This window comes from Triturus cristatus, chromosome 10 (genome assembly GCF_964204655.1).
Source record: "Triturus cristatus chromosome 10, aTriCri1.1, whole genome shotgun sequence".
Lineage (NCBI taxonomy): Eukaryota > Metazoa > Chordata > Amphibia > Caudata > Salamandridae > Triturus > Triturus cristatus.
This window is the reverse complement of record NC_140593.1, coordinates 553917204-553943906: the sequence shown is the minus strand read 5'-3', so window position 1 is coordinate 553943906 and position 26703 is coordinate 553917204. Positions and strand designations below refer to the sequence as shown.

At 44.0% G+C, this 26703-nt stretch overlaps 1 protein-coding gene and 1 long non-coding RNA gene across 4 annotated transcripts in view; one reads left to right on the top strand and one right to left on the bottom strand.

Moving 5' to 3' along the window:
* The window catches only part of LOC146789710 (WD repeat-containing protein 48-like), a 391919-nt gene that overhangs the window by 222017 nt on the left and 143199 nt on the right, over positions 1-26703 (top strand). For all 3 annotated transcript variants that reach the window (XR_014970143.1, XM_085632045.1, XM_085632046.1), the window contains one exon: positions 148-235. Coding sequence is in view for 2 of the 3 variants with exons in the window: in XM_085632045.1 (XP_085488171.1) it covers positions 148-235 (88 nt within the window). In the remaining variant the exon portion in view is untranslated. The remainder of the gene's footprint in view (positions 1-147; positions 236-26703) is intronic.
* LOC146789711 (uncharacterized) overlaps positions 1-26703 on the bottom strand; it is a 184358-nt gene that overhangs the window by 94703 nt on the left and 62952 nt on the right. The gene's annotated exons all lie outside the window — the stretch shown is intronic.

Below are 26703 nucleotides of genomic sequence, written 5' to 3'. Positions count from 1 at the left end.
TTTTCTTGGTGACTGCTGATCCCTGCCATACTTGACAAACACTGTTGTAAGCGCGATTGATTAAAAAATGACAAATGATCAATTAGGGTGTGTTTATAATTGATATTTTTTATGTGGTTGCTGACAAGCTATCTTCTCTCTTTCTAGACTGTTATGCCGGGACTCTGGGGGTGAAACTGAATCTATACTTCTCAACGAAACAGTGCTACAATGGGTGATGGATATCACTGTGGATGTACGTATTTTAATTTTCTTGACGGATTGTATGTTAATAAAATGTGCTTCCTCTTGAAATTTACTTGTCGGATCGTGCTGGCCATCTGCTTCTCATTATTTCTCCAGATATAGCAGCAATTCAGATCAGTCATGGTCAAACCAGGCTTTCATCATGTCAGGTTTTTATACACAAAGTTGCAGTAAATTGGGTAATAGTAATCCAGATTATTCACAGCATCGAGAAATGGCTCAGTTGCAAATAAACGCTATGTGAAAAAAAGTTGGTATACTTATTCTAGAGCTGCAATATCTTTTTGCGCTTAAGTTCAACTATACGCTTTTAAGCTTCTCTCCTGGCGAAAATGTGCTTCACGTTTGTATTGAAGGACCCTTTCCTCTAGTGACAGGATTATGTTGTGCACCTTTTCTTCTCTAGGCAGAAGGTTCATGTGAAATAAATCGATTACTGCAGTTCCTCTGGTAAACAATGTATGCTTCCTTAACATGTTGCACAATTGAAGCTCAATTGGATCCTAAACCAATTGCTTATCTGTAGCTCCATGTAGCAGAGAATTAACAAGCCTGACCCTCGTAAGGTATTTTGTCACAGGTGAGGGGTTAGTGAGGAAGAACGACAGCATTTCAACAGCCTGTGGCGTCAGAAAAGCATAAACATGCCTTTTGGTCCCCTGCAAATGTCTGTGAACGCCCCTGCCTAGGGTAAGCTCCCTGATTTTTTTGTTGTTGATGTTTTTTCCTCATTCTGTCGTAAATCTGAATCTTTTCTGAACAGAATGCAGAGACTGCAAGTTGATCAGCTCCCGCAATCTTTTTACAAAATAAACACAAAATTCCCTTCTTAAAGTGTTATCCAACATAAAATATAGTTTACGGTTTCCCTCTCGGAAATGGCTTCCCACCTTAGCACAAATATGTTTGCCTTGATAAGCTACTACTTTGTCTTGCTTACAAAAATGTTCGCAGATATTTCATCTACACATTGTTCTGTGTGTACTAATGAAAAAGAAAAGGCATTTGCGGCAAGATTTCCCAATGCTAAGGAGATTTGCCTTGAAAACAATGCTGATTTAATGAACAACGACCTGTTTATTTCCAAGACGTGGCGAGAAGCCGAAAAAGAGAGGAAGGATATATACAAACTAATGCGTAACTAAGACTACAGATTCAGTTTAATTTAACCTACCTGCTTCCAAAGCAAACATTTTACTGATTTGTGATGGGTATACTTTTGAATAGTTTATATCCTTAAACATCACATAGCCCTTGAATATTACTGCCAGAGCAGTTTCTAAGAAGTATGCACCAGTGCTATGAAGTATTCAAATGGTCATCTTGTCCCATCTTTCACTTATTCATCTCTCACCTAGATTTATTCAGATTATGCAAAGTCCTTGACTTAGTCACAGATATGCAAGCTTTTAATAGCTGATTGAATTACGTGCCCAAGAAATGTCTTAACTTTTAATAGCTTGCTTGCATGCATATTCCAATTGATTTTTCTTTTTCTGATTGTGTGCCTCCATTCTACAAGTTTCTCAAGAAAAAGTGGTACTCCTAGTGGTTGATTTGTGGCCATGGTACCACTCATCCTTGTATTAGTAATTTTTCCTCTTACATGCAGTATTTAACCTGTGTGAGAAAACTGCTTTGTATTATGGATGTAACCTCAAGCTAATGTATACTCTCCATTCAAGCTCCCTAATGTGTATCGTCCTGTCCTGTCCCGTTCACTAAACTCTGCAGCAAACTGTCATGCTAAGCCGTATTAGTAATCCTGTAGAATTTCAAACTCTAGTGTCACTTCAACAAAAACAAAATGCCAACTACGTTCTCCTAGTCTGACTGAGAACGTCTTGTGAGGACCATTAAGTCTCTTTCCGTTCTTAGACTTTCATAGATCCTTTGATTGAAAATGCACTGACGGTGCAAAGTTGACATTGTATTTGCTGTTGCACTGCAGAATCCTTTTTGAGAGACTGATCTCAGCAGACAAGCAACGTTTAATCAATTATAAATAACCCTGCACGCGGTGCACTTGTAGCACTTCTCCACATGATTGCTAGTTTTTCAATATTTGCACCTATGTTAAAGATGCTTGCCAAAGAACTGTAGATGGGTGTAAAATATGATTTTTACAGTATATATGCACATTTGTATAACCTGTATTGCTAGGGTTCGTCACTTCCTAAGAACTTCCCATTCTCATGGATATTTCTTCCTACAGATTCCTCACCTCTTGAATACCTAGACACACGAGGGAGGCGGAAACTTCGCAATAGCTTTCCTGTGCCAGGTGTTGCTGGCTCCAGCTCTGTGTCAGTTGCAGCACAGAGGTGACATCACTGGAGACTTATAGCATCATTCCGGCGTCCTGATGTAATTTCCTTTATATCTGCACTCCTTGACACAGATCCATGCTGCTCTCTGTGAATCAACAAAGAAATATGTTTGCAGTGCTTAGGAGTATTCCATCCACAACTAAAATATGAGGCTTTAAGCCCTACCCCTCCTGCCATGGACAGATGTCCATTTCAGACCCCCACCAGGTCTGTCTATAGTTCTTTGGGCTGAAGCACAAGTCATTCGACAAGTGCAGCCTCGTGTACACCAACACATTGAGCAGGAGGCAAAACTTTCTTTGGTGCATGTAGTGAGTTACATGCTCTGTGCCAATCACTGTCTGAGTCCAAGTCACACTCTTCTCCTTCCTCAAAATCTTCACAAAAAGAAGAGTCAACACAACGTCCCATCTCAAAATACTGCTGCTGGTGAGGTAGGTCTCCTTGACTTTTGCACCCCCATTGAAGTCCTTCAACAAATCAGAGCTGGGTTGTATCATCTGGTAGAAGAGCCCATGCTGACACTAGCTACACTTCCAGGCCCGGTTCCTGCTCTGGACCCATTTGCTGCTCTAATGCCTGCATCCTTCTTAGCTTACTAGGAACATCTGTTGCAGATATAGCGCAGTTTAGGAATGCTGGAATTGAACCATTTAGACTTCCGATTGGAGTACCTGTTGAGGATTTCCGTGGCGTCAACTGGCCTCAAAACCATGCTACAAGGTGCCCTCTGGTGTAGGCCAGAGCTTTCAGGACACCCAGTACTTTGCTGATAGCCCCCGCTCTGCTGTCGGCCCATTTTCGGATGCCATCACCTGCTTATGCCCACTGTCCAATCCCTTCCCCACAAACTAAGACTCTTCTTATGTGTTGCAGAAGGGAAGCACAACAGCTAGCTGAAGGCACAGGGAATGCACCCACCCTTGCCTTGCACCAGGGAAACAATATCTGGATGAAAGAGAGGATCAGGCTCTGATCCAATTCAAATTCGCCAAGTGATCCTGCATGTGGATAAGACCAGTGAGGGAGCTAACTTGCTCCCTCTTGCAGTCTCATACAAATGAACTATTTGGCAATACAGAATGACAATGGGCTTGATTTCTTGCCAGAGATGGATATTTGCAGCACGTTTGAGGAAGACAACAAAGGTGCTAGGGTTGCCACATCCCACAGTTGAGACCAAGTCAAGTATCTTGACTAAGATACTTCCATCTGCTTCAAACCACTTGCCTCATTTAATGATGTTCTAATGGAGCCAATCAAAGTGATGTGGAACAATCCGACATCTGCCCCATCAGTCAGCAAACTTGACTACTGTGGGTTATCTCCAGGAGATCCAGACTTAATCTCGATTCATCCTTCTCCAGGAGAGCTTGATAGTGCAAGCCTAGTCTTTCTAAAGCCTTTTCCATAGCATCACCGAACATAAAATCTTAGAAGTTGGAAGCCATAGGCAAAAAGGTGTTCTCAGCTGGGAGGCTGGTTCTGAGATTAATGAACACTGCAAGCCGCCTTGCCAGATCCACCCATGTACTGGGGGAGGGGGGGCAGGCTTGGTGGTATCTGGGCTGCATGAAAACCTGAATGACAGTTTGCTGAGGAGATGGTGATGGTCAGGATGCCCTCAGGCCCCTTGAGCAGGCCTGAAAATTGTGTATTTGGTGGCGAGGGCCATGGGGTCCTCCATTGCCCAAAGAAATTGCTTGGCTGCATTGCACAGGCTTCTCACGTGACTTTCAAACCAGCCATTTGATGGCTGTTGACTATTCAGCAAGAGAGCATATTGAGTCCTCTAACGATTTAGTGAGCCCCTAAAATTTGGTCCTGGAGGCTCCAGCAATTGATCTTCACAGGTAATACAGGACGTTTTGAGGGTACTCCAAAGGACTTCGTTTTCACCAGCCTGTACAACCCATCTAAAAAACCTAACCAGTTTCTTACGCAGTACAAAGGTTGAGGCAAGCTCAAAGGCATATAGGCCCAGCAACCTTCCTAAAGCATCCCCGCACCAGCAGATAAACCGCTATAGTTACCTTTTAAGAGAGCACACACAACCACTTTGGGGGTAGGGTATCGATCATTCTGCCGGCTTGGAATGCTATTATGACAAACCTGTGGATCCTACAGATTATAGAAAGCGGATACAACTGACCGCTCCCTGGATTCACCCATCTCAATCCCTTCATTCATACAACCACACACTGATCCTACAAAAGGAGGTAGTGGCTCTTTTGCAAACGGGAGCAGTGGAATTGCACCCAGAGCAGGAGATTGGGAAGGGGTGCTAATCCCAATACTTCCTGGTTCAAAAGAAGGAATGCAGTCTGTCAGATTCTGGAGCTCAGGATTTTCAACTTCTACCTATGCAAGGAAAAGTTGAGAATGCTGCCCCTAGATCAAGTGCTTTTGTCACTGGAAGCAGACTACTTGCTGATGTCCTTCAACTTGCATGAAGCCTATTTCTACATAACCATTCTGCAGTCACTGGAAGCATCTGCAGTTCCTGGAAGGCTCCTCCCACTACCAGTTTGCGGTCCTTCTGTATGGACTAACATCAGCACCCAGGATTTCCTTAAAGGTCATATAAGTGGTTGCAGCACATCTGCGCAGGTCGGGAAGCTTTGTGTTGCCATACCTGGATGATTGGCAGGTTAGGGCAGGATTGCGTCTGCTGCTGGTGGACCACCTAAAATCCAAAGCAATCCCTGGTGTTTAACTTAGGCTTTTCCATCAACCTGCCCAAGTCGTACTTGGAGCTCATAGGGGCAATAGAGGACACAACATCTCTGTGGGCTTTCTCTCCTCACCAGAGTGTCTTGGACATTAAGGATAATATTTTGATGTTTCGGAAGAGAATTCCCATTTCATTCCTGATGGTTTTTCATCTTTTGGCTTCTTGCATCATATTGTCACACATGCACGCCGGACATGAGGGCTGTCCAGTTGTGCCTCCCTGTGCAGCGTTCCCAACATGAGGGTGAGCTCAGCCATCCTGGTTGGTTGATGAGATCCCGAAGCAATGGAAACCCTTTTGCTTCTCACTAGCAGTGGTGAATGGTTCCACCTTGAGGTGGAGTGCATATCTGCAGGTACTAGAGGTCAGAAGTTTCTGTTCTCTGCAAGAGCCGGGTTTGCACAGCAACTTGCTTGACAGCAATTAGTCTGGTTTTCCTGCCTTCCCTTCGCATTTGATCTGCCTGATCTTAATAGACGTTATATGGGGAGAGCACTCCGGTATAGAGCCAATCTTATCGATAGTTCTCGGTTAGTGAAAACAGCGGTGCTACAGTTATGCAGGAGTTTGTCCTCTCCTACTGAGAATGAAACCAGATATTGACAGGATGAGAGCCTGTGTATAACTGTGCACTGTTCACAAAGTGTCTAGTCTGACACTATACAATTTTTGAAATCAAATGTGTTTAATTTTCAACACTGAAACAAGACATTATCTAGAGTTTTTCACAATATTTGAATGTGAACCAACGAGTAAAAATATTGCGGTTTGTACCAAAACAAATTCATGTCATGTATGCATAAAGAACTCAGTTACATACAAGAAACATGTATGGCATTAATTAAATTACATGTTATAGACATCTGATAATGCAACAAAATTACAACACAACAGAAATGTCAATGCCCAATGCATTTCGGAACCAGCCGGTTCCTTCGTCAGGGGAAAATCTGAAAAATAAAAAATAAACCATTTTGCTGGTGAGTACTATTCACTTGGGGCTCAATCTCTGAATATAATGATGAACAAGCGTGTCTCAAAAAGGGTTACCTGTTCGTGTGTGCTATTATATATGCTCTGAAACAAATAAGAATATGACCAAGTCAGCAACAACTAGGGCTGTGGGATGTACGTGAAAAATGACAGCAGATGATTGCCAAATTCACGCTTACCTGATTAGTAAGGAACCTCGTGATTCTGAAATTATAAAGAACGAACCATATGGGGTTACTGGGGATAACAGAACCTGGGATAAAGTAAAAGTGCTCAGGTATATTGGTTCCCGAAGAGATAAAAATCTTGCCTCTGACGAGATACTTTTGGGAGCTGTGTGGAGAATGAATGAAAGATATCAACAGACGTGCCGTATGTAATAAGTGGAGAGTAACGATATGTGTGGTGTTAACAACTTGCAAGCGTTGCCAAACAGGTAAAGGTCTTACCTCTAGTAAGATGTCTAAGGAGCTGCGAGGAAAGTGAAGAAAACAAGGTTTTAGAATCAAACACGTGACCGAGGTTAACGGATAAAACGGCCACCGTATATACTCGTGGCTGTAACCTTACCTTAAAGGTATTACGGAACAAGAGTAACCGACGATTCTCCTCACAGGGTAGGCGAGTGTAAAAAAGTCAAGAATGAGGATGCTACTTTAAGGTAGAAACCGGAACATAAACCGGAAGTGCTCGAAACAAACAGCGGACAATTGCAATCAACAAAGTGTTTCTAACTGAACGGACGCACAAAGGCACCATCTTAGGACGGAGTCAATAGACTTCCAAACGAATTAGCAGATACACCTGGGTTCAAGGAATATTGTAGTGGGAACAAAGAAAGTATAAGAGAAAGAAAGAAAAGCAAAGTCCTCAGAGAAAGATATTAATCGTTTACGACTGTAGACTAGCGATCGGAAAAGCAATCAGAAAGTCTCAGAAGCTGATTTTCCTGCCTAGAACTTGTCACTCTTTCGGTAAGAAAAGGACTGCAAAGTGCAAGGAACTAAGAATACAGCCTCTGGAGTTGAGACTGAACCTCTTGTTTTACGAGACAAAACATATAAGGAGTGTGGGTGTAAAGCTGGCACTTGTGTGGGGATTAAGATCGATTGGTCACCGAGGGAAACGAAGGGATGATCTGTGGCTTAAAAGTAGTGTACTGGGTGATGATAAATGTGTGTCATGGTGTTGGTAATTTAGTTGTGCTGAAGTACGTGTCACTTGCCTAAAATATATGAAGTCACCTAGGGCTTCTTGGGTTAGTCCGTCAGCTCATGATTAAATGAAACAAGACATGTCTAGCCTGTCATTAAGACCTGTTGGTGCCATGGTGTCCAAAAGTTTGATCCAAAAGATCTCCCTTTGTAGGAGTCTCAGGTGGGTATTGACTCCTTGTTGTTGCTCCACATGTTCGATTATTTGGAATCTAAGTTGTGATATAGAATGGCATGCTTCGTGCCAGTGGGACGCCAGAGGTGAATTTGTGCTCTTAGTTCTGATGCGACTTTTGTGTTCTGTAAGTCGTGTTTTCATTTTCCGTTGGGTTTTTCCAACATATAGTTTGCCGCAGGGGCATTTGATCCCGTAGATTACATTTGTGGTGTTACAATCACTGGTATGTCGGAGCAGAACGTCCTTGCCCGTAGTGGGATGTTTTAAAATATTTCCTGGGATGATGTTATTACAATGCGAACAGTTTTGACATTTCATAGTTCCTTTTTTGGTTGAGATGATCTGGGGTTTCTTCGTAGATGATATTAGTTCTCGGAGATTTTGACCTCTTGTGTAGGCATGCAGAGGCAATTCGCGAAAGATGTTGTTAAAATCGGTTTCGTTGGATAGTAGTTCCCAGCGTTTGTTGATGATTCTTTTGATAGCAGTGGAACTGGTCGAGTATTTAGATAGAAACACTATGTTTGATTTGTTTATTTTTCGGACCGATGTGAGTAATTCTCCACGTGATTTTGCCATCGCTCTTTGTGCACAAGAGTCAATAATTGTGGGAGGGTACCCCCGTGCCTGGTATTTTTCTTTGTATTCACTGATCTTGGCTGTGCTGTCAGATGTGTCTGAGCAGATTCGTTTGATCCGAATGAACTGGGAGTAAGGTAGATTATTAATGAGATTATTGGGATGGAAGCTGGAGCCCCCCACAATTATTGACTCTTGTGCACAAAGAGCGATGGCAAAATCACGTGGAGAATTACTCACATCGGTCCGAAAAATAAACAAATCAAACATAGTGTTTCTATCTAAATACTCGACCAGTTCCACTGCTATCAAAAGAGGTCAAAATCTCCGAGAACTAATATCATCTACGAAGAAACCCCAGATCATCTCAACCAAAAAAGGAACTATGAAATGTCAAAACTGTTCGCATTGTAATAACATCATCCCAGGAAATATTTTAAAACATCCCACTACGGGCAAGGACGTTCTGCTCCGACATACCAGTGATTGTAACACCACAAATGTAATCTACGGGATCAAATGCCCCTGCGGCAAACTATATGTTGGAAAAACCCAACGGAAAATGAAAACACGACTTACAGAACACAAAAGTCGCATCAGAACTAAGAGCACAAATTCACCTCTGGCGTCCCACTGGCACGAAGCATGCCATTCTATATCACAACTTAGATTCCAAATAATCGAACATGTGGAGCAACAACAAGGAGTCAATACCCACCTGAGACTCCTACAAAGGGAGATCTTTTGGATCAAACTTTTGGACACCATGGCACCAACAGGTCTTAATGACAGGCTAGACATGTCTTGTTTCATTTAATCATGAGCTGACGGACTAACCCAAGAAGCCCTAGGTGACTTCATATATTTTAGGCAAGTGACAAGTACTTCAGCACAACTAAATTACCAACACCATGACACACATTTATCATCACCCAGTACACTACTTTTAAGCCACAGATCATCCCTTCGTTTCCCTCGGTGACCAATCGATCTTAATCCCCACACAAGTGCCGGCTTTACACCCACACTCCTTATATGTTTTGTCTCGTAAAACAAAAGGTTCAGTCTCAACTCCAGAGGCTGTATTCTTAGTTCCTTGCACTTTGCAGTCCTTTTCTTACCGAAAGAGTGACAAGTTCTAGGCAGGAAAATCAGCTTCTGAGACTTTCTGATTGCTTTTCCGATCGCTAGTCTACAGTCGTAAACGATTAATATCTTTCTCTGAGGACTTTGCTTTTCTTTCTTTCTCTTATACTTTCTTTGTTCCCACTACAATATTCCTTGAACCCAGGTGTATCTGCTAATTCGTTTGGAAGTCTATTGACTCCGTCCTAAGATGGCGCCTTTGTGCGTCCGTTCAGTTAGAAACACTTTGTTGATTGCAATTGTCCGCTGTTTATTTCGAGCACTTCCGGTTTATGTTCCGGTTTCTACCTTGAAGTAGCATCCTCATTCTTGACTTTTTTACACTCGCCTACCCTGTGAGGAGAATCGTCGGTTACTCTTGTTCCGTAATACCTTTAAGGTAAGGTTACAGCCACGAGTATATACGGTGGCCGTTTTATCCGTTAACCTCGGTCACGTGTTTGATTCTAAAACCTTGTTTTCTTCACTTTCCTCGCAGCTCCTTAGACATCTTACTAGAGGTAAGACCTTTACCTGTTTGGCAACGCTTGCAAGTTGTTAACACCGCACATATCGTTACTCTCCACTTATTACATACGGCACGGCTGTTGATATCTTTCATTCATTCTCCACACAGCTCCCAAAAGTATCTCGCCAGAGGTAAGATTTTTATCTCTTCGGGAACCAATATACCTGAGCACTTTTACGTTATCCCAGGTTCTGTTATCCCCAGTAACCCCATATGGTTCGTTCTTTATAATTTCAGAATCACGAGGTTCCTTACTAATCAGGTAAGCGTGAATTTGGCAATCATCTGCTGTCATTTTTCACGTACATCCCACAGCCCTAGTTGTTGCTGACTTGGTCATATTCTTATTTGTTTCAGAGCATATATAATAGCACACACGAACAGGTAACCCTTTTTGAGACACGCTTGTTCATCATTATATTCAGAGATTGAGCCCCAAGTGAATAGTACTCACCAGCAAAATGGTTTATTTTTTATTTTTCAGATTTTCCCCTGACGAAGGAACCGGCTGGTTCCGAAATGCATTGGGCATTGACATTTCTGTTGTGTTGTAATTTTGTTGCATTATCAGATGTCTATAACATGTAATTTAATTAATGCCATACATGTTTCTTGTATGTAACTGAGTTCTTTATGCATACATGACATGAATTTGTTTTGGTACAAACCGCAATATTTTTACTCGTTGGTTCACATTCAAATATTGTGAAAAACTCTAGATAATGTCTTGTTTCAGTGTTGAAAATTAAACACATTTGATTTCAAAAATTGTATAGTGTCAGACTAGACACTTTGTGAACAGTGCACAGTTATACACAGGCTCTCATCCTGTCAATATCTGGTTTCATTCTCAGTAGGAGAGGACAAACTCCTGCATAACTGTAGCACCGCTGTTTTCACTAACCGAGAACTATCGATAAGATTGGCTCTATACCGGAGTGCTCTCCCCATATAACCTCTGTATCACCAGTCCTTTTGTCCATCAAGGAGAAGCACCCACCCCAACTAAAAATGTCATTTGAATCAATAACGAACATAACAGACAACAGAGCAACTACTTTGGTTTATACCACAGATCAAGCATCTGAAATTTATTCTTTAATTCAGGAAGTAAAAAACATGGACACACACAGCGGCTCAATCTCGCAACAACTCAAGCAACTTGAATATTTAACCAGACGTCAACTCAACCAACAACTACATGCTTCCACACTAGTACAGTATCATAAAGCCAAACGGATTCCCAGAGGACTACGACTTTCAATAAGACCCATGTTTTTCCGTTTCCACCTTAACCCCACCTTCATGAATAAATGGTTCTCAATCCTCAACAAATGTTCCCTTGACCTGATTCTTCTTATTATCGAGGAGCTTTCTAAAACCATCAAAGATCTCGAACAAGAAATTAACACACTGAAAGAGGAACTTCAAACCAGGTTAGAACATGACACTTGGCGAATTAATTTAGAAGGCTTGAACATAAAACTAGACAAGTACAGCAGAGAATTACAAGAGGGGAAACTAAGGAAGTACAAAAGAGATACTATCGACTACAAGTTAAACGAGGTTTACACCTGGGCCGAAATATATGCACGCAAAAGATTTGAACCTCGTAAACCAAATACACATTCATCAGAAGAAAGTTTGGTTTCAGATAAGGACATCTCAACATCTAGAATACCAGTGCAGCCGGGAACCTCGTCCTCTAACCTACAAACTCCAACCAAGGATACTACTGAACAAGCCGATAAAACAAGCTCGGTGTCTTTTTTGTCCCAGGCTCCGGACCAAGGATTACCACCAGTCTTACAACTAGAGACACAAAGTGTAACAACAAAACCAGGCGAGGAAAGGGTAGGAAAATCGCTACGCAGCGGGAAGAACATTCCCTGATCATAAACATCTCATCAGTTAACATCACACCCCACCAAAAAGCGGTTTTGAATAGAGGCTTGTCCTTTGTTCCAACTAGTCACGCTAACCAATTGGAAATAGATGTTGCACTGTACAAGTTTATGCGGACATTACGCTTACGTCACTATTTCTCTAACATTGTGGCCACAGATGCAACCCCAGAAACCGGTAAACTAACGAAATTTAAGCCTCGCAGTACTTTCCAAGCCCCAGTGTCCCACAAAATGCTGGACACATTTGAGATCATGGTCAAAAAAGACATAAAAAATTTGACTCTTCGTTCAAAAACACACCAGAATTTGACGAACAAAGAAAGAATCACATTGAGAACCCTTGCCAATAACCCAGATATAACCATCCAACCCGCTGACAAGGGAGGAGCAATTGTCATAATGGATACAGAGTTCTACCTTCAACAAGTCAACAATCACGTGAATGACCAATCCATATATTTACCATTACAAACCGATCCAACATCACAACTTGACACTATCTTACAAGACATCCTGAAAAAAGCATATGATTTAGGGTGGATCGATGCCCAAACCAAACAGTTCCTCACCACACCAGATCCGCGCAGACCTCATCTCTACATGCTACCCAAAATACATAAAAATTTACAGCAACCACCTTTCAGACCTATTGTTTCAGGATGCGGTTCAATTTTTGACACTGTGGGCAAATATCTGGATCATTATTTGCAGAAGTTTGTGCAGAACTGGTGGTCATACACTAAGGATACCACAGACTTCCTCAAAAAACTTGAGCTGATTCAACCCAACATCCAATCCACCTGGCTATTGTGTACCATCGATGTGGTGGCTCTTTACACCTCTATTCCTCACTCCACAGGTATGGAGGCAGTTGAATGGGCCCTTCTCCAACGCGAAGACATCGACACAGAAAAAGTTTTCATTTTACAACTACTACATTTTTGCCTCCACCACAGTTACTTCAAATGGAACGAAAGATTCTACGCTCAACTCTCGGGAACATCTATGGGTTTTCCGGGGGCCCCATCGTATGCCAACATCTTTATGGCTATGTTTGAACAGGAGTACATCATGGATATTCCCCAGTGGTGGTCAAACATCTATACATACTGTCGATACATTGATGACCTCTTTTTGGTTTGGACTAATTCACAGCAACTCCTCGAACAAATGATAACCACTCTAAATTCCCACAACCCAAGGATTCAATTCACCCACAAAATCGACACCCAGACCATTCAATATCTCGACGTCACCATCAACAAAAACCCAGATGGACATGGACTAACCACTACAGTCTACACCAAATCTACAGATCGCAACAATGCGCTACAATTCTCCAGCTTCCATCCCAATAATCTCATTAATAATCTACCTTACTCCCAGTTCATTCGGATCAAACGAATCTGCTCAGACACATCTGACAGCACAGCCAAGATCAGTGAATACAAAGAAAAATACCAGGCACGGGGGTACCCCCCCACAATTATTGACTCTTGTGCACAAAGAGCGATGGCAAAATCACGTGGAGAATTACTCACATCGGTCCGAAAAATAAACAAATCAAACATAGTGTTTCTATCTAAATACTCGACCAGTTCCACTGCTATCAAAAGAATCATCAACAAACGCTGGGAACTACTATCCAACGAAACCGATTTTAACAACATCTTTCGCGAATTGCCTCTGCATGCCTACACAAGAGGTCAAAATCTCCGAGAACTAATATCATCTACGAAGAAACCCCAGATCATCTCAACCAAAAAAGGAACTATGAAATGTCAAAACTGTTCGCATTGTAATAACATCATCCCAGGAAATATTTTAAAACATCCCACTACGGGCAAGGACGTTCTGCTCCGACATACCAGTGATTGTAACACCACAAATGTAATCTACGGGATCAAATGCCCCTGCGGCAAACTATATGTTGGAAAAACCCAACGGAAAATGAAAACACGACTTACAGAACACAAAAGTCGCATCAGAACTAAGAGCACAAATTCACCTCTGGCGTCCCACTGGCACGAAGCATGCCATTCTATATCACAACTTAGATTCCAAATAATCGAACATGTGGAGCAACAACAAGGAGTCAATACCCACCTGAGACTCCTACAAAGGGAGATCTTTTGGATCAAACTTTTGGACACCATGGCACCAACAGGTCTTAATGACAGGCTAGACATGTCTTGTTTCATTTAATCATGAGCTGACGGACTAACCCAAGAAGCCCTAGGTGACTTCATATATTTTAGGCAAGTGACAAGTACTTCAGCACAACTAAATTACCAACACCATGACACACATTTATCATCACCCAGTACACTACTTTTAAGCCACAGATCATCCCTTCGTTTCCCTCGGTGACCAATCGATCTTAATCCCCACACAAGTGCCGGCTTTACACCCACACTCCTTATATGTTTTGTCTTGTAAAACAAGAGGTTCAGTCTCAACTCCAGAGGCTGTATTCTTAGTTCCTTGCACTTTGCAGTCCTTTTCATACCGAAAGAGTGACAAGTTCTAGGCAGGAAAATCAGCTTCTGAGACTTTCTGATTGCTTTTCCGATCGCTAGTCTACAGTCGTAAACGATTAATATCTTTCTCTGAGGACTTTGCTTTTCTTTCTTTCTCTTATACTTTCTTTGTTCCCACTACAATATTCCTTGAACCCAGGTGTATCTGCTAATTCGTTTGGAAGTCTATTGACTCCGTCCTAAGATGGCGCCTTTGTGCGTCCGTTCAGTTAGAAACACTTTGTTGATTGCAATTGTCCGCTGTTTATTTCGAGCACTTTCGGTTTATGTTCCGGTTTCTACCTTGAAGTAGCATCCTCATTCTTGACTTTTTTACACTCGCCTACCCTGTGAGGAGAATCGTCGGTTACTCTTGTTCCGTAATACCTTTAAGGTAAGGTTACAGCCACGAGTATATACGGTGGCCGTTTTATCCGTTAACCTCGGTCACGTGTTTGATTCTAAAACCTTGTTTTCTTCACTTTCCTCGCAGCTCCTTAGACATCTTACTAGAGGTAAGACCTTTACCTGTTTGGCAACGCTTGCAAGTTGTTAACACCGCACATATCGTTACTCTCCACTTATTACATACGGCACGACTGTTGATATCTTTCATTCATTCTCCACACAGCTCCCAAAAGTATCTCGTCAGAGGTAAGATTTTTATCTCTTCGGGAACCAATATACCTGAGCACTTTTACTTTATCCCAGGTTCTGTTATCCCCAGTAACCCCATATGGTTCGTTCTTTATAATTTCAGAATCACGAGGTTCCTTACTAATCAGGTAAGCGTGAATTTGGCAATCATCTGCTGTCATTTTTCACGTACATCCCACAGCCCTAGTTGTTGCTGACTTGGTCATATTCTTATTTGTTTCAGAGCATATATAATAGCACACACGAACAGGTAACCCTTTTTGAGACACGCTTGTTCATCATTATATTCAGAGATTGAGCCCCAAGTGAATAGTACTCACCAGCAAAATGGTTTATTTTTTATTTTTCAGATTGGCCCCTGACGAAGGAACCGGCTGGTTCCGAAATGCATTGGGCATTGACATTTCTGTTGTGTTGTAATTTTGTTGCATTATCAGATGTCTATAACATGTAATTTAATTAATGCCATACATGTTTCTTGTATGTAACTGAGTTCTTTATGCATACATGACATGAATTTGTTTTGGTACAAACCGCAATATTTTTACTCGTTGGTTCACATTCAAATATTGTGAAAAACTCTAGATAATGTCTTGTTTAAGTGTTGAAAATTAAACACATTTGATTTCAAAAATTGTATAGTGTCAGACTAGACACTTTGTGAACAGTGCACAGTTATACACAGGCTCTCATCCTGTCAATATCTGATCTTAATAGACACCATGACCGGAATGTGCTATGTGAACAAGCAAGGAGGAAATTGGTCTTGTTTTATTCTGCCAGGAAACTGACGCTCTGGGCACAAATGCAAGAAATATGGCTGGATAGCCAACTTTCTGGCAGGCACTGATGTTTTAAAGAATGGGCATTTGCCAGGAGTCCACCCTCGTAAGGTCCCCACTGCGTAGAGGCTTATCATAAGCCTCCCTGAGTCTGGCATGCTTTACTGCCAGGCCTAGCAGGTAACCTCAACAGTTACCTAATCCCAATTTCCAAATACTGTTTTTTTTAAAAAGAAGATAGGAATGTGTGATCGGTGGAGGTCCATTACCAAAACTTAACATAGAAGATTGTTTTAGTTTTGTGAACTGTGGTCAATCTACACCAAAAAATATGCCCAATCATGAACAATGAATTACAATCTGTAATTTCAAAATAACATACAATTTATTTACTTATTTTGGTAATTGCAAAAACTGCATGATGAAGCTTTACAGTACGAATGTCCTGGAGATGTTGAATTTACTGCATATGGTAAATTCTGCACCCCAAGGTATTGGATTATTGAGTCTGCATCATCTTCTCAATCATGAGTAGCGCCTCCATCTAGAGGTGGTACAACATCTTTCGCCCTGTGGGACATGCCTAAAGCGGATCTTTTCAACACACGTGAATGCGAAAAGCCCACAATTAATTGCCCTCCAGTTTCCATTGCAAGAATCCTTGTGGGATATGTTTTTAATGATGTGGTATTTTAACTTCACTATGCATTCCCCCATACCCTAACTTCCTCGAGTTGTGTCCAATCTTAGCACAACTTCAAGTAATTCTGTTTGTCCTGGACTTTCCAAAAAGGCTGTAGTGTGCAGACCTTCTGCAACTCTCCCTATTCCAGTCACTTCTGAGCAGATGTCCTGTCCCAGTCGGAGTGCTCTGTTCGCATCCACCAATTACCTGTTTCTACACAGACAAAATAGTTCTGAGAACTAAATAGTCTTCCCTGCCTAAGGTAGTGACCTCATTCCATACATGGCAATCATTACACTTTTCACATTTTTCCTTTTGTTCCATCCGAAGAAAAAGTAGGCGAGGTTTCATAGGCGGGACCCGCATAGGGGAGCCAGCTACTTCATCGATCAGATGACGGCGTTCAGATCAGACAGTCCGCTTTTCTTTGGCTATGTGGGCAGTAAGAAGGGCAAGGTATCCCAGAGGGTAACTGTCTCCATGGATTATCCTCTGTATTAGGATCTTTTATTCCTTTGCTAAAAAGGAACTGCCAGAAGGAACTGGGCTCATTCCATAAGAGTGAAGTGGCAAATGCTCTTGTTCCATGCTGCTGGATTTACTGGTTTGACCACTCTATCAGACCCACTGCTAGGGAGGCGGTACTGCAGTGGTATTTATTCAAGAGGTGAGAAGTCTGCTGGTAGAAGTATCCTACAGAAGAGAAAATGTACCTTCTGTAACAGTCTTTCTGGAGTATACTGTTACCTTTAGATTCTGCACTATTCCCACCCCACTCTTAGTTCTGAAGGATGGTCCTAGACCTCTTAAAATTATTAAGGTTGCCATTTACTGTATTGTAAGAAATTAGAAGGAGTATGCTTGGAGGCAATATTTACCTTCTCATAAGGACATTTACACGAGTGACCTAAAGAAATATCTTGCTGCCCTAAACATGGCCCAAGCCTCTTATTTTGAGAGTAAAATCAATGCTGCGTCAAATAAACCTTGGAAAAGTTTCTAAGTTACAAAAGCTTTTCTACATCTGAACGCATATGACCTGGACATCGCTGCATCTCTGGAGTTGTTGCAACATCGGCCAGAGAAGGTTGTTATTGAGTGTAAGTCTAATGTTGGTCCATCTTCAATTTTTGCATTAGCAGTTAGTCATCAACACTGTTTTTGACCAGTTTTTCAATACTTCTATGTCTATGGCCTTGGTTCCACTTATTTGGAATCAGGCTAAGATTATTCCGTTTCTAAAAGTAATTCTAGGGCTGACTGCTCAGCTGTCCAACTTTATACCCATTTCTCTTACCCGATACTTGCAAGATGCTGGAGAAGCTGATCAACTTTCAGTTTTCAGACTATCTGGAGCTATTCAAATTGCTTCATACCTCCCAGTTGGGTTTCTGCCCCTGAAATAGCACCAAAACTGCACTGTTGGAGATGTCCAATTACATCAAGTGGACATTAGCTCGGGGGAGAAACGCTGCCTTGATCTAATTAAACCTTTCAGCAGCGTTGGCTACTGTCTCCCATCCCATCTCAAGGACTTTGGGTCCGAGAACCAGGATCTTGCATGGATTAAGTCCTCCTTCACAAATGGAGGTCAACCTGTGTGGATGGCTCCATACTCCTCTGCTTTCTGGCACTCAACGTGAGATGCCCACTGAGCCCCCACCCCTTTAATATCTGTAAGACTGCGCTGATCCCCTTGGTGTGAGTCCTTTGACTTTCAGATAGTCTTTTGCAGATGACTCGCAATTGGTCCTCTCATTTGAGAATGGTTTATCTAAATTTAAAGATTCTTTAAAGACCTGTTTATATCAGTAGGGAACTGGATGCATGCCAGTAACTTAGTGTAACTCAGACAAGACCGAAATGCTATTGTTTGGAGCTTTCTATTACAGGTGGTGAGAGAATTGCCTGCTAGATACCTTGCTACATATGAGGCTCTCCTCCGCCACTCCCCCGCACCAGCAGCACAGAATCTGTGAGTGAAATCTGAGCAGGATCTCTTTTTTTCAGCCCCAGGTTAAGGCTGTAGGTTTTTGTTGTGCGATGGTACGTGCTCTGAAAACATTTCTATCTGAACGAGTCTTCTAGCCGCAGATTCCTTACCTTAGATATATCCCTGAGGCTAATGTCCATAGAGCCAGATATTATGGTTTGAAAAAAATACTTTGACTAGTGTCACTATGACATGGCTGTCATGTCAGTTAGAGCATGGTCTTTGGGGATGTATGAACATGTGTGCGTATGAATGACATGTGACTGATAGCCTGTATCATATGTACTTGTGGCACAGGGCTTACCTTTCACCATATGTGGCACCCGTGCATGTATAACACAAACCTGCAACCATTTTTTTTTTTTTTTAATGATAGAAATTTAGAGTTCACAAAAATGTTCAAAGAATGGAATATTTTTCTGCACTTTTTTTTAAAAAAAAAGACTATTTTTCAGTTATACATATGGCACAGTGTCCACTGAGAGCAGGGGGGCCTGCTGTTTGTAAATCCAACACTTTGAAATGGGAGGAAATTAAAATGTAGAGTTAACTTAATTATTTAGGTAACGTTTCATTTTAATTTTCTCCCTGTTTTGTTTTGAGAGTTAAATACCTCAGTGCTTCAGTTATTCACCTCTGTGCCCCCCAGCTAGAGTCATGAATCTGACTGAGCACTGCTCATTATCATGCCCTTCTATCTACAGCCTGATGATAATAATGTAAAATAAACACAGCCTTCCCTTGACTTTAAAAGGAAAATGTGACACTGTGCTTACTTGAAAATGAACTTGAGGCTGTGAGCTACTTTGAAGGTGTCTGGGAGCTACTGGTAGCTCGAGATTGACTGGTTGGAGACACCTGCTCCAGATTATCCGAAGGGGCTATTCCCTCTCCTTCGTGCCTACTCCTCCATACATGCCACCCACTTACGAAAGGCTGACAGAATGCCATCTCTCCTTAGTCCACCAGGAAGTGGCAGCCTCTTGGCCAAGGGAGCCATAGAGGGCACTGATGCCAGAAGTAGGCCATGGTTGGTATTCCCGCTACTTCCTGGTGCCCAAAAAGGACTGAGGCCTTCCCCCTATTCTAGACCGACGTGCCCTCTACTTCCTTAAGAAGGAGAAATTCAAAATGCTCACGCTCACGCAAGTCCTGTTGACCCTGTACCCGGGAGACTGGATGATAGCGCTGGACTTGCAGGATGCATACTGTCACATCCCCGTACTGCCAGCCCACAGACGTTACCTGCAGTTCACGGTGGACTTTTAGTTTGCTGTGCTCCATTTTGGCCTTACCATTGTCCTTTGGGTGTTCACCAAGATTATGGCGGTGGTTGCAGCTCATCTGCCACGATCACGAGTGCCAGTCTTCCCCCTATCTTGAAGACTGGCTGCTAAAGGTGGGCTCGCCCCAGGCAATCTTCTCCCACCCCAGACTACAGCGGACCTCCTGCAATCGCTGGGGTTCACTATCAACTGGGCGAAGTCACACATGTCTCACTCTTAGACACTCCCTTTAATCTGGACTGTTCATGACAGTGCGGTTTCTGGCTTATCCTCCAGAACAGAGAGTCCAGAATACTCAGGCTATGATACCAATGTTTCAGCCTCTGTACTGGGTTTCGGTGGGGACTGACTCTGTGGCTGCTGGTCGTCATGGTGTCGTGCATCCTGCGCTTAACACATGCCCTCTGGCATGCGCGGGCCTTGCAGTGGGCCCTGAAGTTCCACTTCGCACAGCATCCAGGGAATCTGTTGGACATGGTCCAGAACTCAGTGGGAACTACGCAAGATCTGCAGTCGTGGGTAACAAACCGCAATGGAGTCAGCAGAAGACCCTTCTCCCTTCCCCAACTGTATCTGACGGTAGTGAATGAGGTATGGGGTGGCCATCTGGGAGAGGCAGATGTCAGAGGTGTCTGGCCTTCGATGGAAACCAGATTCTACATCAGCCTAGTGGAGGTCGGGGTGATCCGGATGGCATTGACCGCCTTTCTATACTCCATCAAGGGAAGGCTAGTGCAGGTGTTCAGACAACACCACTGCCATGTGGTATTGCAACAAACAGGGCGGGTGGGGTTGTGAACCCTTTGTCAAGAGGCCCTGCGTGTGTCTACACGGCTGGAATATGGTGGTTCAACACCTGGCGGATTCTCTGAATACCAGGTTGGACAAACTCTGCTGAAGGTGCCTAGCGGATCCCGAATGGCATCTCCATCCAGAGGTCGTGCAAAGTCTCTCTCAGTCAGATCTGTTTGCCACCACCAAGAACACGCAATGTTTGCAAATTTGCGCGCTGGAGTTTCCAAGGCGACTTGCTCAGTGACACTCTCCATCTCGAGTGGATCTCAAGCCTCCAGTACACCTTTCCGTCTGTACCACTCCTGCCCAGAGTTCTCAAAAAGATCAGGCGCGACCGGGCCCAAGTCATCCTGTGTGGCTCCAGACTGGGCTTGGAGAGTTTTATGTCCTGAGCTGTTGATCCTAACCATTGGTCCTTCGATCAAGCTGTCTGTTCAAGAGGACCTTCTGTCACAGCAGCAGGGGACGGTTCTCCACCCTTCATGCATGGAGATTAAACAGCGACAGTTGACAGCTTTTGACCTTCTGCCCGAAGTCTGTAATGTTAATTTGCAGCCAGGTGTCCCTCTGCCAAAACAGTTTACGCCTGCCATTGGGGCAAGTTTGTGACATGGTGTGCAGAGAAACAGCTTGACCCTCTTTCTGCTCCCCTTTCTCAAGTCCTGTTTATTCTTTCTCTTGCCCAGCAGGGCTTTGCTTTGGGCACCCTAAAGGGCCATCTTTTTTCCATTTCAGCCTTCCTGTGGTTGCCAATGCATCCATCCCTGTTCAAATCCCCTCTTGTAAATAGATGTTTGAAAGGTCTCCTTCACCCTTACTCGTGCCTCAGTGAGACCTTAAGCTAGTGCTCACTTTTCTGATGTGTTCCTTTTGAGCCACTGAACAATTGTCCTCAGGCACCATGTCGTCAAGATGGGCCTTCCTAGTGGCAATAACATCTGCCCGGAGGCTCAATGCGCTTCAGGCTTTGTCATCCAAGCCCCCATACCTGAACATCTACCCAGACAAGCTGGTTCTTCGCACTAGAGCTTCTCTCCTGCTGAAAGTTGTAACTCCCTTTCATGTAGGCCAGTCCATCACCCTGCCTACTTTTTACGATTTGTCCCTCTAACTAAGAGGTTAGGCTCCACCAACTGGACCCAAAAAGAGCATTGACGTTCTACCTTCACTGCACAAGAGTTCCGGGTTGTTGACTAACTCTTTGTGGGGTTGGAGCAAAGAAGGGGAAGCTGTGCAGCACTGACCATCTCCTGATGGATTGTACTCTGCATTAAGAGCTGCTATGCATTGGCCAAGAAGCAACCCTTTGATGGCTTACATTCTCATTCCATCAGAGCTGCAGCCACTGGGTTGGCACGCTGAGTTCCGGTCCTGGACATCTGCTAGGCAGCAACATGGGCTTTTCTACACAACTGCCTGAACAGTCCGGTCTATCGGGATGGGCACTTTGCTTGTTCGGTCCCACAGAAAATTTTGTAGTATGAAATGGTTTCGCAGACCCTCTTCCAGGGAGGTATTGCGTGCATATCTATTTCTAAGGTAAGGAATAAGGTAAGGAATCTGCGGCTAGATGTCTCTATCTGATGGACAAGGTGTTTACCTTCGTTAATGTCTTGTCTGGTAGAGACTCTATCTACCCGCAGATTCCTTATCAGCCCACCCATCTTCTAAGCTCTGCATATGGATTTCTAGGGACAGGGTTGTTCCCCTTTCAGGACCCTAGTTTTCCACACCAGTGGTCAGTGTTCTTTGTGGATCTGCGCTCCTGGCATGGAAAATTGCAAAAAGAAACTGACACCAGCATATTAAGGTGGCGCTTGTATTGGCACTGTGCACATCAATTCTGGCGTGGCCGACGACAATGCTACGCCAAGCTGTGCAATGCTACCTACCAGCAGAAAAAGGTCCTGATCCAGTCTGACTCCGGGGGATAATTCTATAGTAAGGAATCTGTGGCTAGATAGTTTGTACCAGATAAAACGTTACCAAAGGTTAGAAGCTTCCTGCTACTGCTACACTCCTGAAAAACAGTTGTCAACACCCTCATCACGTCAAGATTATACTATGCCAACATCCTGTTTTTGTATCTCCCAAATGGTCTAGTTAAGGGGTCGTAGGTGGTACAGAATGCTGCTGTGTGCATACTTCTGAAAATTTCCCACTCCTATATCAATTTCTCTTCATCTTAGGGGCCCTGTGCTGGTTGCTGTGAGAAAGTGCCATCTTTCTTGCATGGTATGCCCCCACTTTTTGCTGAATTGCTGAATGTACTTTGACTGAGTGTGCCCTGGACTCCTGCCAATCAGGTACCCAGGGCCTATGTACCTTCCCTAAAAACCTAAAACCCAAATTGGCAACCCCTAGCCACATGTCAGCCCCTGGTAAATGGTACCCTAGGTACCCAGGGCCTTGTGACCAGGGAATGCCTCTAAGGGCTGCAGCACTCATTGTGCCACCCTTAGAGGCCCTGTACCCTAACACACACACTGCCCTTGCAGGCTGAGTGTCTGGGTACAAGACAAAACAAAAAGTCGACATGGCACACATCCCTGTGTGCCATGCCCACCACCTACACTACCCTGGCATACATCAGCCACCCCTCTAGCTGGGTGCCCTGTGCCAGTGGTGTGCGCACATGAGCAGGAGCCCTGTGCCCCTACAGTACCCAGGTCCATTCCTGGGCACTGTAAGTGCAGTGCTGCCATTTAAGAGTACATGGTGCTGAGAGCTAGTCAAACACAAACTCCACAGCACCATAATGGCAACACTGAAGACTGAGAAGTTTGGTATCAAACTTCTCAGCACATTAAACCCGCACTGATGCCAGTGTGGGATTAAATGTACCAAGCACCACAGAGGGCATCTTAGAGATGCCCCCTGAAACCTAACCTACAATCCACGTCTGGTCTGAGAGGCCGCCTAGGCTGCCACACAGCAGAGATGTTGCTGGACCCCTGGGTAGGAGAGCCCCTGCTCTCCTGGGCCTGCAACAATGCACATCCTGGACGAGGTGCTAGATCTCCTCCCCCAGGATGGGCAGGGGGAAGCTTCAAAGGCATACCGCCTCTGAGCTTCCCCAGGCCACTGCAACCCCCCACTCTGGCGGGAAACTTGGCCGGAAACCCCAAATAAGGACAGGGGATATGCCAGCCTGCCAACCCCACCACTCAGGTGGGGGAGGCGAGGTGAAGCACATCTCCGGGCGCTCGCCATCTTGAAGATGGGAGGCCCTCCTAATCAGGACTAGGCTACTGCCCCACTCCCACAGAATAGTGGCAGAATAGGGGGGTATCCACCCCAGGATAGGGATAGGAACCCATTGGTCCCTGCCCTTTACCTACCTGTAACGCCCCTAAATCTAGTATTTAGGGGCACCCTGAACCTTCCTTTCCCAGATTCCGAAATACAAAGAAGAGCAAGAAGAAAGAAGACCTGCTCTGCAGCTGCTAAGAAGAGGAAGACACCAACTGCTTTGGCCCCAACACTACCGGCCTGTCGACCCTCGAACCTGCTCCTGCTACAACCCGGCACCTCTTGTGGCCAGCAACCTCACAAACCCCGGAGGACCTGGCTTCCTTTTGGCTCTATGCACCTGGGACTCCCATGAGTAGAGGCTCTACTCAAAATCTGCTTCTAATCCCTGGCATCAGCCCGGAACCGCGAGCCCTTCACACTCTGCACCCGCCAAGCCAGGCCTGTGCCGGAGTGACCAAAGACCACGAGGATGACCTCACGGCGACTGTGACCCCCAGTCGGGCACCCAAGGACTTCCCTCGACGCTCCTGATGCCTGCAGCCTCAGAACCAGGTGCCCCCCCCCCCCCAACCACGATCAACAGAGGGTAAGATTTCCCGACACTAAAAGGCACCCCGGCGCCCCGCGGCCCCCTGTGCCCAACTCCGGGGTACCTACCTATCCTCCAACTACCCAACTTACCTCTCAAAGTGGTGGTGGCACCTGAAGAATCTTCGTCCCAGAGCTTGCAGTCTTTTTCTAAACCGGAGCTTTCACATTGAAATCAAATGAGCGCCCGAAGGCTCAAAAGCACCCTGCAGCCAGCTGCCAGAGTGGCCCTGGCAGTGTAACCTCTACACCTATCTACTTCCCCATTTGCCCTGAGCAAGTGACCAGGAGCCCAGCTCCCACAGCCGCGTGGCCTGCTAGTCAGCAGCCACCAACCAAGGCCCCCCTGCCTCCCATAGGATAACATTGGGCCTAACTCTCTCTGCACCCGGCTGCCCCTGTGCCGCTGAGGGTGCAACAACTGTACCTACCTGACCCTGGGAGACACCTGAGTCTATGCCCAGAACCTTAACTCTGCCAGTCGAGTACTTACCTTTAAGCCGATAACTCAATTTTCTCTATAGGGTAACATTGACTGTTTCTTCCTGAAATTTCTTCTAAAGTGTGAACTTTTCAAAACGTAAAAGATTCACCAAAAATCAGCCGAGTAACAAAGGAAAATACTCACCTGCTATTAGGTGAGATCCCAGTGCTGGATCTTGGTACCCAGCACTGACTCTGAAAAATATGCACAACCGTACTTACCAGTAACTCAATTTTCTTCCATAGGAAACCATTGACTGTTTTTCTGTGAAATTTCTTCTAAGTGTCGATTTCTGCAAATTTTAAATATTCTTTAAAAATCGTATAAATTGTGAAAACGTAATTACTTACCTGTTTTGGATAAAGGTCCCAGTACTGAGTCTAGGCACCCAGTACTGGATTACAAAAGTAACAAGAACATACTATACCTGCAACTTGAATTTTCTTCCATAGGGAATAATTGACTGTTTTCTACGAAATATTTTCTAAGTGTCAACTTTTAAAACAGCAAATTATTGTCTAAAAATCATAACAGTAACTAAGTCGACTTTTATCACTTGTTTCTAAGTACTGACCCAGGACTGAATCTAGGATTCAGTCCTGGAATCCCAAAAGTAATCCTGAAAGTAATCTATTGCAAATAACTTGAAACTTCCATTGAACCCAATGCATGATTGTGTTTAAAATTGTGTTGCCTATTGCAACCACTTGTAACTTTCTAAAAGTCAATTGCATATTTCAAAAGTATTTATATAAAGCATCTCATTCTGAGAAAGTATATTTTAATACCAATTGTTAGTTCTACAATAAAACAAGCATATATTTTGTATATATAAACCATTGGCATAGAGTTCAGTTCTTTAGTATGTGAGACCATTTGCTGACTGTGTGCAACAAATGCTTTACACTGTCCTCTGACACTGCCTTACTGCTCGACCAAGCTACCTCTTTAGAGAGTAAGGTTATATCTAACTTTAACCTCTGCCAAACCTCTGGGGACTGTGGACTCTGTACACCCTGTACCTACTTGGGAACAGTATATACAGAGCCACTTTCTCACAGTTGCCAGTAACGAAAATGATTCTGTTTAAAGCCTGGTGATAGTCCATTGAACTTTCCTTGGAATGGGTACCCAGTACCCTTCGGACCTATGTATCCACTATAGACCATCTAGAGCGCTCCACTCATCAGACAAAGGGTGGCTCCTCTTTTTCGTCCTGGCTGCTCAAGCTTGGAATCAGCTCATTGTTAATCTCTGTATCACCAACAATTAACCATATGCTTTTTGCCCCAGCATGGCTGTTCAGTGACTCAACTTTACACTACTATGAGTAGCTATGCCCTCTATAATTATTTCTCATTCATTAATTTTTCATTTAGTTCTGTTGCACTGCATATTCACGTTCAATCCAATGCTTTCCTTCTCTCTGCGTCTGAGGGCTCGGACAAATTGTGCGAGGAAGAAGACATCAGGACGCCAAGATTGCGCTTCATGGCTCCAGCGACATTACAACTACACCACAACTGATGCCAAGATGGAGCTAGAGCCACCTTCCTGCCCAGGGAAGCTGTTGCAAAGCATCTGATAGAGACTTCTAGCTGCAGATTCCTTACCTTTGAATTTCCCAGGCGTCCGGCTGGATCCAGAAACTTTTGCTGAGCAATACCACTTGCGCGCCATGTCGGGTGGCTCCATTCGGCTCCGCGTGATGTTGCCTGCGTTTGACGTCGCAGTGCCTATATAGGCACCACCTAGGCGCGTGGATGTCAGTTCTTTCCTTTCCATGCCTGTGAAGCGCCGATCCAGGAAGACCTACCCCTCTAC